General features: G+C 31.5%; 1 protein-coding gene across 1 annotated transcript; it reads left to right on the top strand.

Moving 5' to 3' along the window:
* Nucleotides 1-672: 672 nt before the first annotated feature.
* On the top strand, nt 673-2,915 carry LOC126688851 (transcription factor MYB108). The gene is made up of 3 exons (XM_050383727.1): nt 673-972; nt 1,543-1,672; nt 1,867-2,915. The coding sequence occupies exons 1-3, from the start codon at nt 810-812 to the stop codon at nt 2,600-2,602; spliced, it is 1,029 nt and encodes a 342-aa protein (XP_050239684.1). The 5' UTR covers nt 673-809; the 3' UTR covers nt 2,603-2,915.
* Nucleotides 2,916-13,554: the final 10,639 nt, after the last annotated feature.

Here is a 13,554-nt window from a genome sequence, read left to right on the forward strand (position 1 = left end):
AAACTTAAACTTATTATTTATATAAATAAATAAATAAATAAGGGAAATGCTAATGAGTGTCCTTATGACACTAGTTAAGAATCCAATTAAAGAAAGTTTTTATCGGAAAAAAAAAAAACAATTAATGTTTTGACAATTTTTTTCATTTCCCATAAAAATGATATTAAAATTTTCCGAAAATGGATTCTTAATCAGTGCCCAGTACTCGTTAGCATGACCCAATAAATAAAGCAGAATACAAGTACAATAATTTTTTTTTTTTTTTTTTTTTTTTTTGAGAATCGTTAAGAGTAAATATTTAATATTGCGAGAAACATTATTTTACTTTCATAATGGCAGAAATGCATTTTTAGAAACGATTTCAAGTACAACTTTGTTTTCCCAATTGTAAATAAATAGTTGTAGACAAGTTTCGAGAAGGAGAAAAAAAATCCTTTTTCGCAAACCAATAAAACTGGCTCCGACTCCCACTAACATACGCGCACACACACACAGAAAAAAAAGATGGAAAGTCAAAGTGTCAAACTTCGAAGCTCTCTTGCTAACTATAATTACTCTCAAACTTATGTGTTATTTAAAACATTAAGTTAATGAAAGTCCCTATTGCGGCTCTCTCTCTCTTTTCAAACCAATCTCTTCCTCTCTATAAAAGCCTATCCTTCTTTCCTTATTGTATTAATCTAACTCTCTCTCTCTCTCGCTCTCTTTCTTTCATCTCTATCTCTCTCTCTCTCAAGAAAACAAAACTCTTTAAATCCAATACAGAAACACCCTTTTGTTTCAATCAATAAGTTCCTCCATTTGAGGTAATGGATGTTAAAGGAAGAGGCCGAAGCATGAGTTCCACCAGTCAAATCGATGAAGATATGGACCTTAGGAGAGGTCCCTGGACTGTTGACGAAGACTTCACTCTCATCAATTACATTGCTAATCATGGTGAAGGTCGCTGGAACTCTCTTGCTCGCTGTGCAGGTAAATATAAATATAACCATTTATATTTACTTTTTATATTCACATACTATTCCAATACCATAGCAAAAAAAAAAAAGCCCAAGAAGTAGTAAATGTTTTCTTTTCTTTTTCATGAATAAGCCAAACAACATGTTGTCAATATGTGATTCACTTGTTTAGCTCATGCTTCTAGCTTTACAGAAATTTTTATTCTTTACGTCTCTGATTTGAAACCTTTGGTAAATTGGATCCACTTTCTCTCTTTTTTTCTCAAATTTAATCAATTATGGACCAGGACCCATTATAGAATATGAATATGTAAATCACAAGCTGTGCACCTTTTTCTGGAAAACAACATCCACGATAATAGATTTGTAAGGTTATCTATGTGTGAATGAACAAGTGATATGCTAGATTATTGTTCTTTTAACCGTACACTCAGATATTTGTAAAGCATATATAATTGTTAGAGCACTCACCCACATAAAGTCACATACAGGCTAAAAAAGTAAGTACATCAAAGAAAAATGCTCTAGCTAAGAACTTTACCAAAAATATTGTTAAATCTAATCAAATTTTTTTCTCAAACAGGTTTGAAACGAACTGGAAAGAGCTGCAGATTAAGGTGGCTTAATTATCTACGCCCTGATGTTCGACGTGGAAACATAACCCTACAAGAGCAGCTTTTGATTCTTGAGCTTCATTCTCGTTGGGGAAACCGGTAAGTAAAAGGAGAACTGAAGAATATATATATATGTTCTATCTTATATGGATAATCCCACACCATTTTTTATTCACTACTAGTATATTACTTCTTAATTTGATTTTATATACTTATAGTTAATTTCAAACCAATTGTTTCTTTGATTTTTAACCCTAGTTCTTATTAAAAGAGATTGTTTTGTGAACTGACAGATGGTCCAAAATTGCACAACACTTGCCAGGGAGAACAGATAATGAGATCAAAAACTATTGGAGAACCCGTGTCCAAAAACATGCCAAACAGCTCAAATGTGACGTGAATAGCAAGCAATTCAAGGATACCATGAGGTACTTGTGGATGCCAAGGCTGGTTGAGCGTATTCAGGCCGCGACTGTTGCCCCAGCCAACACTTCCATCGCCGCCACCACCACCACCACTGCTACCACTGAAGCATGTTCAAAAGGTTCATCCACCTCCACCACAACCACCATCAACAACAACAGCAATAATTACCACATAAACAATAATAACCTAGATGTCCAAACTGGACAAATGGTTTTACCACATGGGGTTGCTATTGGCCATGACTTTAGGGGTGCACAAGTTACACCAAGTTACAACACCCCAGAAAATTCTAGTAATACTGGCTCATCAGACTCGTTTGGGGCTCAGGTTTCACCTGTCTCGGACTTGACTGATTATTACAATATCCCGGTTAATAACAACCCTAGTCTTGAATGTTTCCAAGCTAGCCAGGTTGGGTACCAAGGCAGCCTTACTAGCCCATCTGGGTACTTCAATAATGGATTGGATTTCCAAGCTATGGAGCAGAGCAATCAGTGGCTAGATGGTGGGGACACATCAGACAATTTGTGGAATGTTGATGACTTGTGGTTTTTACAGCAGCAACTCAACAACAACAACAACAACAACAACAACAACATTTGAAATGTGAAAAATAAGAAAAGAGAAGGTGGAAAGTGGAATTTATGTGTAGAGAACAAGAAGAGAAGGGAAAAAAAAAACATGGGGAAAACGAAAAAAGTGAGAATTATGAAGCTAGAATAATTAATTTAGGATACTTAATTATAGATTTGTGAAAGACATAACCGAGAGGTCTAATTGTGGATTATTCAGTTTGTACCTTGTTTTTCATTTTTCATTTTTTCTTTCTTTCTATTTGTGGGGTGGGGAAATTTGTAATTTGAGGTTTTTTACAATCTCATTCTTTGAAATTGACCGTGTAGTTTTTTTTTTTTTTTTTTGTTTTCTTATGCTTTTTTCTTTCTGATTGCATTAACGAAGCATGGTTTTGGATAATTTTATAAAATTAAAGATGTGCATAATTGGTTCCACCACTAAGCTTGCAAGTCCTTATTAAAGTATTATTATATTGGTTTTTAAGTCGTGTAACATTTGAAGCCTTGTCCATGGGGCCTGAATGGGAATTAAAGTCCCCATGTTCTAGATTGCAAAAAGGTTATTCGCAATGATTTTTGAGTTGTGTCTCTATGTGATTGGCCGACGTATAACTTAAGTTAGCCCATTAAGGACAAAGTTTCAAAGTTAAATTTAAAATGATCTTATCGTGTTACATGATCAAGGCCATAAGTACAATTCCAAGGAATTCTTGCTTGTTTGCCATCGTACGGACAAAGTGTATAGAACCCATTTTGCAAGACAAACTTTATTGTAAAGTCCATCTAATATGAATCCTTCTTTGACATGGGCCATTATGTAAATCCAAGTTTTTAATTTTTAATTTTTCATTCTCTTCTTGTCCTAATAATTAATTTTAACAAGAGAAACAAAGAGAAGGCTAGTGGCCTCAGTCTCTACCATCTGTGTCTTCATAATTGAGGGGATTTTGATTATAAAAAGAAGCCTAAGCAAAAAGAAAGTGTTTTTTTTTTTTTTTGGGTGCCAATTTGTTAGATTTTTTTGGCCAAAATCATAATGGTGGTTTCAATCTTCAAATTGCCACTTTTAATTTGGGCATTAGGTAAAATTTAGAAATCGTATTTTTCATTTTTGTAATTGTGATTTAACTACATTTTTATGTTGTATCATTTGGACAACAATTGCAAATCACCAATTTTTTACAAAAGTCTAAAATCAAAGAGAAATGTTATGTCCACAACATTTTTATAATAAATCTAAAGTGGCAAGTTATTATTGGTTGTTATGGGTGGACAAAAAAATAATTTAAGTTGTAGATTTAAATTAGAACCAATAACAACTTACCACCTATGATTTATTGTAAAAATATTGTAAATGTAACACTTTTCAAAATCAAAAAGATCGAAACAAACTCACCCATAAGAAGTGCCTATTTAGATTAAATTTTAATTTTATGCTCTCACCCGTTATGATCTCTCAAAAATAAAGGGATTTTGATTAAAAATGAATTTTAGAAAACAGAATAGGAAGTTGATAAAAGTAAGATTATAATAAATTTTAAATAAATAAAAAAATTAATAAGCTAAAAGAAAAATGTCAACCCAATTACAAAGAGAAGGGTTTTAGAGGGAAATTAATATGTAAGCTGGAAAAAAAGTATGTGAATTAGTAAGAACAAACCGGCCCTAACAACATATTTTTACAACATTTAAACAATATTATTAAAACAATATTACCAAACAGACCCTAACAAGAGCATTAGTGGAAAAAAAAAGTAAAAAAAAAAAAAAAAAAAAATTCCAAGTAATAGTGAAAACGTGATGGAATAGTAAGATGGAGTGGGATAGGTATGGCGGCGGGGAATCTTTGTGGGCCGCGTGCCTATAAGAGAAGCCACCTCCAGAGGTGGTCCCCAGAAAGAGTTAAGTGTTGAAAATGAGACGCGTGTTCATTCTAAAAGTTAGTCTGATTAAACTCCCAAACTCTAAAACTTGAAAAAGTCTATGGCTATGGGCTTTTTAGGCTTCCTGGACTGAAGCACTGACAGCCGCAACCCTTGAAACAGCCCCGTTCTTTTATACAGTCCACCACGTATCACGTTTTTCCACATACCTATTATCTTCCTTCCTTTCTCTTTCTTTATTGGCCCTATGTACAAGTACACATAAAAATACGTAATTTATTACATTAATCTGTGTGTATTAATAGTACTGTTTGTTGTATGGGAGTTTTAAGTCGGTCACTCGCTTTTTATTATAGTTCTTTATTATTAAAGTAAGATGCCAATCAGTTTTAGGTGTATGTGAAGATTGAATATCCTATTTAATCATAAGAAATTTTACTAGTTAGATTCGGTAAGGATAAGATGTAAAATTCATATTTTATACCATTTAATAAGAGATTGTTATATTATTTTTTTACTTAAAACCAAATACATCATATCACACATAATAACATTTTAATAAACTTATAGTTAGGTTGGATTTTCAAACGGATATTTGAATCGATTGAGTGTGATTGTGTCTATTTTTTAATATGTAATATGATGATGTGATATGTTAGGGTTGTAAGGGGGCAAAACTTAGATTTTACACCACATTCTTCTATAATTTAATCTCTAAAATTTATATGTAAAACAGAGACAAAATTATCAATTTTTAATAATTAAATTAATTAATTTTCAAATATTTTTAGAAATAGAATTTTTAATCCAAACAATAGTTTAAAATTTTTATGGGAACTTGATACCATAGTTTCATCCAAAATAGAGCTAACATAATAGTTAAAATATAGTTATTGTACAACGGGAAGGGATCAAAAGATCTTTATGTGTGTAAAAGGTATAAGGACAATCCGCATGGTATAAAGAGAAGAATAAAAGAGAGGCATTCACTTGGCAAGTTGGTATTACATAAACAATTCTTATCTTTGAATTGATTTGGAGAAGTCTCATCCAATTTAATATTTGCTACTTTATTAACCATTTACTTGTTATTTTAATTACATAAATTGTTCAATAGTAATGTCGGCATGTAGCTTGTTTTGATAATTTAATGAGTTGTGCAATTAAAATTCACGTACATAATTTTGAATTACCACTTAATAGTTGAGTTACTGATTTAATACTAAAATTTAGAGTTTGGATTCGATAAGGATAAGATATAAAATTCATAATAAGAGATTGTTATATTATTTTTTTTTACTTAAAACTCAGTAGATCATACCACACATAATAACATGTTAATAAACTTATAGTTAAGTTAGATTTTCAAATGGATATTAGAATCAATTGAGTGTGATTGTGCCTATTTTTTAATATGCAATATGATGATGTGACATGTTGGGATTAAAATGAGCAAAACTTGAGTTTTACACCACATCGTTATATAATTTAATCTCTAAAATTTATATGTAAAATGGAGAAAAATTAACAATTTTTAATAATTAAATTAATTAATTTTCAAATATTTTTAGAAATAGAATTTTTAATCCAAACAATAGTTTAAAATTTTTATGGGAACTTGATACCGTAGTTTCATCCAAAATAGGGCTAACATAATAATTAAAATATAGTTATTGGGGATCAAAAGTCCTTTATTTGTGTAAAAGGTATAAGGACAATCCGCATGGTATAAAGAAAAGATTAAAAGAGAGGCATTAACTTGCCAAGTTGGTATTACATAAACGATACTTATCTTTGAAATGATTTGGAGAAGTCTCATCCAATTTAATATTTGCTACTTTATTAACCATTTACGTGTTATTTTAATTACATAAATTGTTCAATAGTAATGTCGGCATGTCGCTTGTTTTGATAATTTAATGAGTTGTGCAATTAAAATTCACGTACATAATTTTGAATTACCACTTAATAGCTTTGAGAATTTTTCCTTTAAATTTGTTTGGAAGAAAATTTGACTATGAAATATTTACTTGTGTAAGAAAATGGACAAATTTTTCATCCAATCTTCCAAACTAGTTTAGAGAAAAATTCCTCCAATAAATTATATGGTTGTCCAAATAATATCTACATGTATTTCAATTCCATGACACATTAAATCATCCAAACAAATCATATTACTAATAGATAAATCATCGAATTACAAGGACACATGAAATGTCATTGATTTATTCACTTATATGATTAAATAAGCTATATGATTAATTCTATCAAGAATGTTGTAACTCAAATTCTTTTGTTATCATTTTCTCTCTTTTAATTATTATTTTTGACAATTCGATGAGTGAAAGAGGAGTATTGGTTCTTTGAACTTTTAAACATATTTGGTTATGTATAATCTTCTTGAGGTCGCATTCTTTTAAGTACAATTTTACTTTAACCAAATTTTAAAAAATAAACAATTAGCAATGTGCATTTAAAGTTACAATCAATAATAACCTCTGATTTCTCTAAAGAAAGTAACAAGAGTTCGATTCTTCATCCCTAATTATTGTAAGGATAAAGTGAAAACTACACTCCTAAAATTTATGAATCTTTGGATTTTATACTCTAAAATTTTAGAATTTAAATTTTATCCCTGAAGTTATATTCTGTTTGCAACAACAGCCCCTCTATCCATATTTTCCATTAAGTGTCACGTATTAGTTTGTCTAATAAAATAATACCAAATGGCATAATGAAAATAAAATAACATTATTTTATTGGACAAACTAAATAAGCGTGGCAAGTTTATATATTACTTAACAGAAAATATGGATGGAAAGGCTACTAATACAAATAAAATATAATTTTAGATGGTAAAATTTAAATTCTGAAATATTAGGGTGTAAAATTCAACGACCTCCAAACTTTAGAAGTGTAGTTTTCACTTTAATTAAAAAGTAATATTTAGAGGTATAATTTGCACTTTACCAAATAATAATAATAAATAACATTTGAAGCAAATTTTTATCCATCAATCCAATGGTACACTAAAATATACGTAAACTTGTACAAAAAAGAATGTACAACTGACCTCCACGATGATATATCCTTGAATCTCATTAACCAAAAATAATATTTAGATGTGTAATTTACAATTCACCAATTCCACGATACACCAAAATATAAATAAATTTGTACAGAAAAAATGTATAACCGGACTCCACCGTAATATATATCTTTGAGTCACGTTGACCAAAGAGTTATATTCGAAGTTGTAATTTGTACTTTAGCCAAAAAAAAGAAAAAAGAAATAACTTTTGAGGCAAATATTTATCAACCAATGCAACGATACACCAAAATATACGCAAGAAAATAATGTACAATTGGTCTCCACAATGATATATCTTTGAGTCATGATGACAAAAAAATAATATTTAGAGCTGTAATTTGCATTTTAGAAGTGTAGTTTACACTTTAACCAAAAAAATAATATTTAGAGGTGTAATTTACACTTCCCCAACATGAGGAGTCTCTTACTATTTCTGATATTCACCAAAATGGGCATTGGAACTTTGGGAAAATTTCTTTTGTCCTTCCTAAGGTGGTCATTGATAGAATTCAAGCCATTCCTATCCAATCCTTTGGTGAGAGGGAGGATACTTTGATGTGGAAATTTTCAACTGATGGAGAATTCAGTATGGACTCAGCCTACCGTTTGTTTATCTTAGATCAGCCTAAACCTCTATCTTTTTCTGGTTGCTGGGTTTGGGGTGTGGATACATTGCCAAAAATAAGGCATTTTCTTTGGTTGTGCAATCATGCTAGCATACCTACCAGGCAAGTGATTAAACATAGGGGAATTGATTGCTCTATTCTCTGCCCCTTATGCAATGTGCAAGAGGAGTCTATCATACATACACTCAGAGATTGCCCATTTGCGAGGAAATTTTGGTTATCCATTGGAGTGCCTCAAGTTCTTACTGATTTTCTCAGTCTTGATCTGCTGGTTTGGCTTAGAATTAACTGCCTGTGCAGCAGAAATGTTCAAGCTAAAGGTCTTCCTTGGTGCTTTATCTTCCCTTTTGCGGCTTGGTGGTTATGGAAACATAGAAATAAGGTTGTTTTTGAAAACTGTCTAGCTAACCCAAAGCTTTATCTGTTTTGTATCCAGGCTGTGAGAGAGTATTTTTACTGTGTAAGCAAAACTCAAAAGACCAAACATAATATTGTTGTTCAAGTGCGCTGGTTCAGTCCACCTGTTGGCTGGTTTAAGCTAAATTCTGATGGGACTGCTCTTGGAAACCCGGGTAAGGCGGGTGGGGGAGGTCTAATATGTGATTATCAAGGGAAATGGGTCAAAGGGTACATGAGGCATATCGGTTTTGCTTCTAGTATCATAGCAGAATTTTGGGCGTTGAAGGATGGGTTGCTGCTTGCTTCCCAACTTGGCATCTCTAAGCTTTTTGTTGAGTTGGATGCACAAACTGTGGTCAACCTGCTTCACTCTTCCAGACCTTACAATAACTCCTTTTCTTCTCTGCTTAATGATTGCAGGTACCTCCTTCGCCAGTTCCAGCAAGTCAGGGTCAGCCATGTTTTTCGGGAAGCGAATAGATGTACGGATTATCTTGCTAAAGGAGGCTGCACCCTTGATGGGAATTTTGTTGTTTTGGACACTCCTATTTCGGAAGATCTTTGTATTATTTTAAATTCTGATGCTCTTAGACTATACTCCTTAAGGCTTATAGCCAACACTTCGCCTTTTATGGCTAGTTAATGCAATATTCCCCATTAACCAAAAAAAAAATATATATATATATATATATAAGTAAACCTGTACAGAAAAGAATGTACAACTGGCCACCACAATGATATATTTCTTTGGGTCACGTTGATTTCTTAAGTCTCTCCTCCACAATTCAAATTAATCTTTCTTCTACTTGGGACCCGACCCTGTAAAATGACTTCCCGGTCAAAAAGTGGGACAGTGATAGTCTCAACTCCCACGTGCGAATTCTAAGTGGCATCTGATGCTATGACTTGTGGGACCAATCAAATGTACTATAGAGGGCCGCGCGACTCATAATTGATCACAATCAATACTTTGGTTGCGTGTGTGTCTGGAATGGCATATCTACAAGTAAAATCATTGAATACTCACAATCTAATCACCGCAAATTTCACAAATTTTATCACCAAAAAAAAGTCTATAAACACTTTGGTAATTTTTCATATTTGTTGAAGTGACATATTATTAATATTAAGTGAAAATTTAATATTGGTAACGGTATACTAATTATATTTTTGTTTAAAATATTGTAAAATTTTTTGTGTATATATGTATGAAGTATTACTCTTTTACAATAGTGAGAAAAGACAAATTGTTAATAGCGATTAATAAAATAGTGTCAACAGTGAATCTATATGAGAAACAATAGTAACCTGTTAATTTAATAGTTATGAAATTTTTTGTAAAAATTGTTGTGCTAAAAAGTTACATATCACTAGTATATGATAATGTTTTGTTAAATTTGATGATAATTCACTTAACCTTGAGCACTAATTTTATAGCTTATATATATATACAACTGTTAAGCTAGAAGATGAATTTTTACTACTATAATTTGTTATATTACTATAAGATTAGCTATGCTTTGTTCAATGTTGGAATATTAAGAAGAACCACATTCATAAAATGAGTGAAATTAAAATAAGAATATTATGATGAATAAGTGGAAAAAGATAGAAAGATAGCATTCACAATGAGAAAAATTGCTTAATTATATAGGCCCATATTGATGAAAAAATTAAAGAGAGTTACTTAAGATAGTTTAATTATATTCAATGTAGGGCGATTAATTTACTGGCAAAGAAAGAGTGAGGACAATAAATAATATTAGTAAAAGCCATAAAAAAAAAAAAAAAAGGATTGGTTAATTAATGAAAGAACATGGAGTAAGATTTTTTTTTTTTTTTTAAATTATATACAAGATAGAATTCTACTGTAACCTAATCTAAATGTTATGTATGTGAAACTTCCTCTTAAAGACTTGAACTCCGGCTCTTGCCCCCTACATCCCATAAACACTTATACTTGTGGAGTGACCATCATATCAAGAGTGTGTAGTGGTAACATAAAGTAAGATTTCTTCTTCTTTTTTCCTTTTTTTTTTGGTTAACATAGAGTAAGATTTCAAATATAATAAAATTGTGTATGATTTTAAATATAATAAAATCGTGGGAAAGTATACATATGGTCAAAGTTTGACTTATCTATTCAAAATTCATATCCGACCATTACAAATTTGGGACTAAGAGTGCGTCAAATAAAACAGTATGTACATCAAATCCAATAATAAGTTTTGCTATATGATAAATTTTTTGTTGTTTTAATCATTTTGGAGAGAGAGTAAGAGTGTCACTCATAATAAGAAAGTAGCCAATAACTCATGTCACATTAAATAATTTAAATAGTAACCCTAGAATGGGTGTCATATCTTGAAAACTTTGATTTTTTATTTTCGTTGGAGCCAAGACAAACTATAGCTATAGGTGGTTGGTTTAAGAGAGATAGCCCTTGACTATATAATTTGAGGTACCTATAGGCCAAAACCATGAATGTTCTCTTTATGTCACATTCACAATTTTGAATTGGATCGACGTTTTTGGGGGGATTAAATTAGTACTAGTAGTAGTAGATAGGATGATGAAAGGAGAAAATTGAATTATACATGAATTTTGTCCCTGTGGGTCCAGAATATCATCAAAAAAAAAAAACAAGTAACAGGGACCAAGGAAAAATACTATAGAATATCCAATTTAAGTTGATTTAAGCTTTGGGTTGACTTGCCTTTTAAATGGGTTTGAACTTCTTTGATTTGAAATAAATGAATACTATCCTATTGTTGACAGAGAATGCCACTTTAAAAGTTGAATTATTCATGAAATTATACTTGCAGTGCACTCAAGTCTTAAGAGAATGAAGAAATATCTCCTCCAACATACTGACTTGTAAACATATTTTATAAATGGTTACTCAGAAAAGAGCTCTATATTCAATTAGTGAATCTTAACAGATCTTCTCCCACTGAATGAAATTAGTTCGTTTGTATATTTTCAAAGGAATATTCATGTCATGGTGGTTTAGTTAGGATGCCAATCTAATTTATTGAAATTTTGAGCTTCAAATTTGACTATGAACCTACCCCCTCATCAAATTCTCTTTTGCTAACAAAATCAACATCGTTCGTATCCTTAAAAAACAGGGATCTTTCCCTTAGTTCGACAAAAATTGGACCACATATTACAATTCAAAGGCCACCGTAATATTCGAAAGCCACTGCAGACCAAAATGGCAAGCAAGAATTAATTTCTCAAACAATAAATCTACTTATATAATAAATTTCAAAATTTTTATAGATATTGAGTAAACAAATTATGATTGGTGTACCATAAAAACTATATTAGTAGTCGACCAATGTGAAAGTGTTATTTTTCTTATCATAATTTGTCAACTTAATAAGTTGTGAAATTCTGTGAATTTTTTTTTTTTATTCTCTAATATTATTCTCTTTCAAAAGAGAAATTATTTAAATGAGCCCACATGGTGCACTTTATCCTCTCTCTTTAATTGCCTTTTGAGCCGTTTGACATATCACACCATTTCCTTTTCATTCTCATTTATCACTTGCGTGAAGCTATGTGATGAGAGTGAGAGTAACATGGTGTAGGTTTTAAGAGCCCTCTCAACCACAAGTTCAAGGGGCTTCAACGAAAGTTATTGGTGTTATCTCTTTCAACATCTAGGTAATAGCCCTAAAATGTATAGAGGATCTTGCCGACGCGCAACCAAAAAAGCAAAGTGGTCATGTTAGCATTCCACTATAAGCATGAATGATAGGTTGCATTTATGAATCTACATGCTTATCTTTTTCTGGAAATAACTTTACGAAGCCGATTTAAATGTCTAATGAAGATTTGGAAATTTTGGTTTCATTTCTGTGGTTGAATAGGGTTGTACTGCATACAAGCAAATGAGAGGAACCACATAATTCGGATTCCAAGTCCTTTGGATATTATTATGATTGTTAATTTTGTCGTTCAACCATAATAGTGTACGTCTTTAATTAGAGAAGATTTTTTTGATAATGCACGTAAATTTGTGTGGGCGGGAGATACATGGCCTGGGGACATTTCCATAACTTCACTTAAAAAGGCCGTCATTGGGGAATCAATCGTTTACAAGTTCATTTGTGAACAACTTATTTACCTGAAATTGAAAATTTATTGCTGAAAGTACCGTAGATAAAGCTAAAAAGTAGCTAAAATAGTACAGTAAAACCTATGAATAGTACTAAAAAGTGCAATGGGACCTTTGAATAATAGAAAAATAAGCTAAATAATAAAAAAAAAATTGACTTTTTAAGCCAATGCCAAACACACACTACAAGAGCCCAAAATTGGCCAAACTCAATAACCAAATCAATTTTTTTTTAGAGAGCTTCAACCTATAGTGTCCGTTCCTGATAATAACTATTTATCATTAGACCAAGACACCAATCAATTTTTGGTGTAGGTAAGGATTGAAACTCAGATCTCTTATACAACTATCAGAAACTTTACTAATTGAGCTAACTGGAACCCACAATAACCAAATCAATTAGTATTGCATTAATTACTCACGCAACCACCCATGAAGAAATCTTTTTCCACTTCTGTTTTTGCTAACTTAAACTTTGGAGTGCTTATTGCCGCCCATTGTGGTGTCGTGCTCCTTACATGCAGGAACTTGAGGTGTTGAACTTATATTAAAAGCTTTCAACCTAGAACCTCCAATTGCTAAGTTACCGCCACTCATCTTATCACCAGCTACAATGTGTTTTTATCTTCACCATAGGAAACAGATGGATTATAGTTTCAGCAAACATAGAAGGAAAATAATCTAAATGAAGTTAGCATACAATGTGGTTTTTGATTAAAGGTGTGGGTTTTTCCCCTTAAGCAATTGTTGAATGCCTTTATAGAGCCTAACAGCAAAATTAGAAAAGATGGATAATGAAATCAGTTTGTGAATCATAATAGAATACAACTGTAACCAGACTTTAGTTTTAAAATT

Source organism: Quercus robur, chromosome 6, assembly GCF_932294415.1.
Source record: "Quercus robur chromosome 6, dhQueRobu3.1, whole genome shotgun sequence".
Classification (NCBI taxonomy): domain Eukaryota; kingdom Viridiplantae; phylum Streptophyta; class Magnoliopsida; order Fagales; family Fagaceae; genus Quercus; species Quercus robur.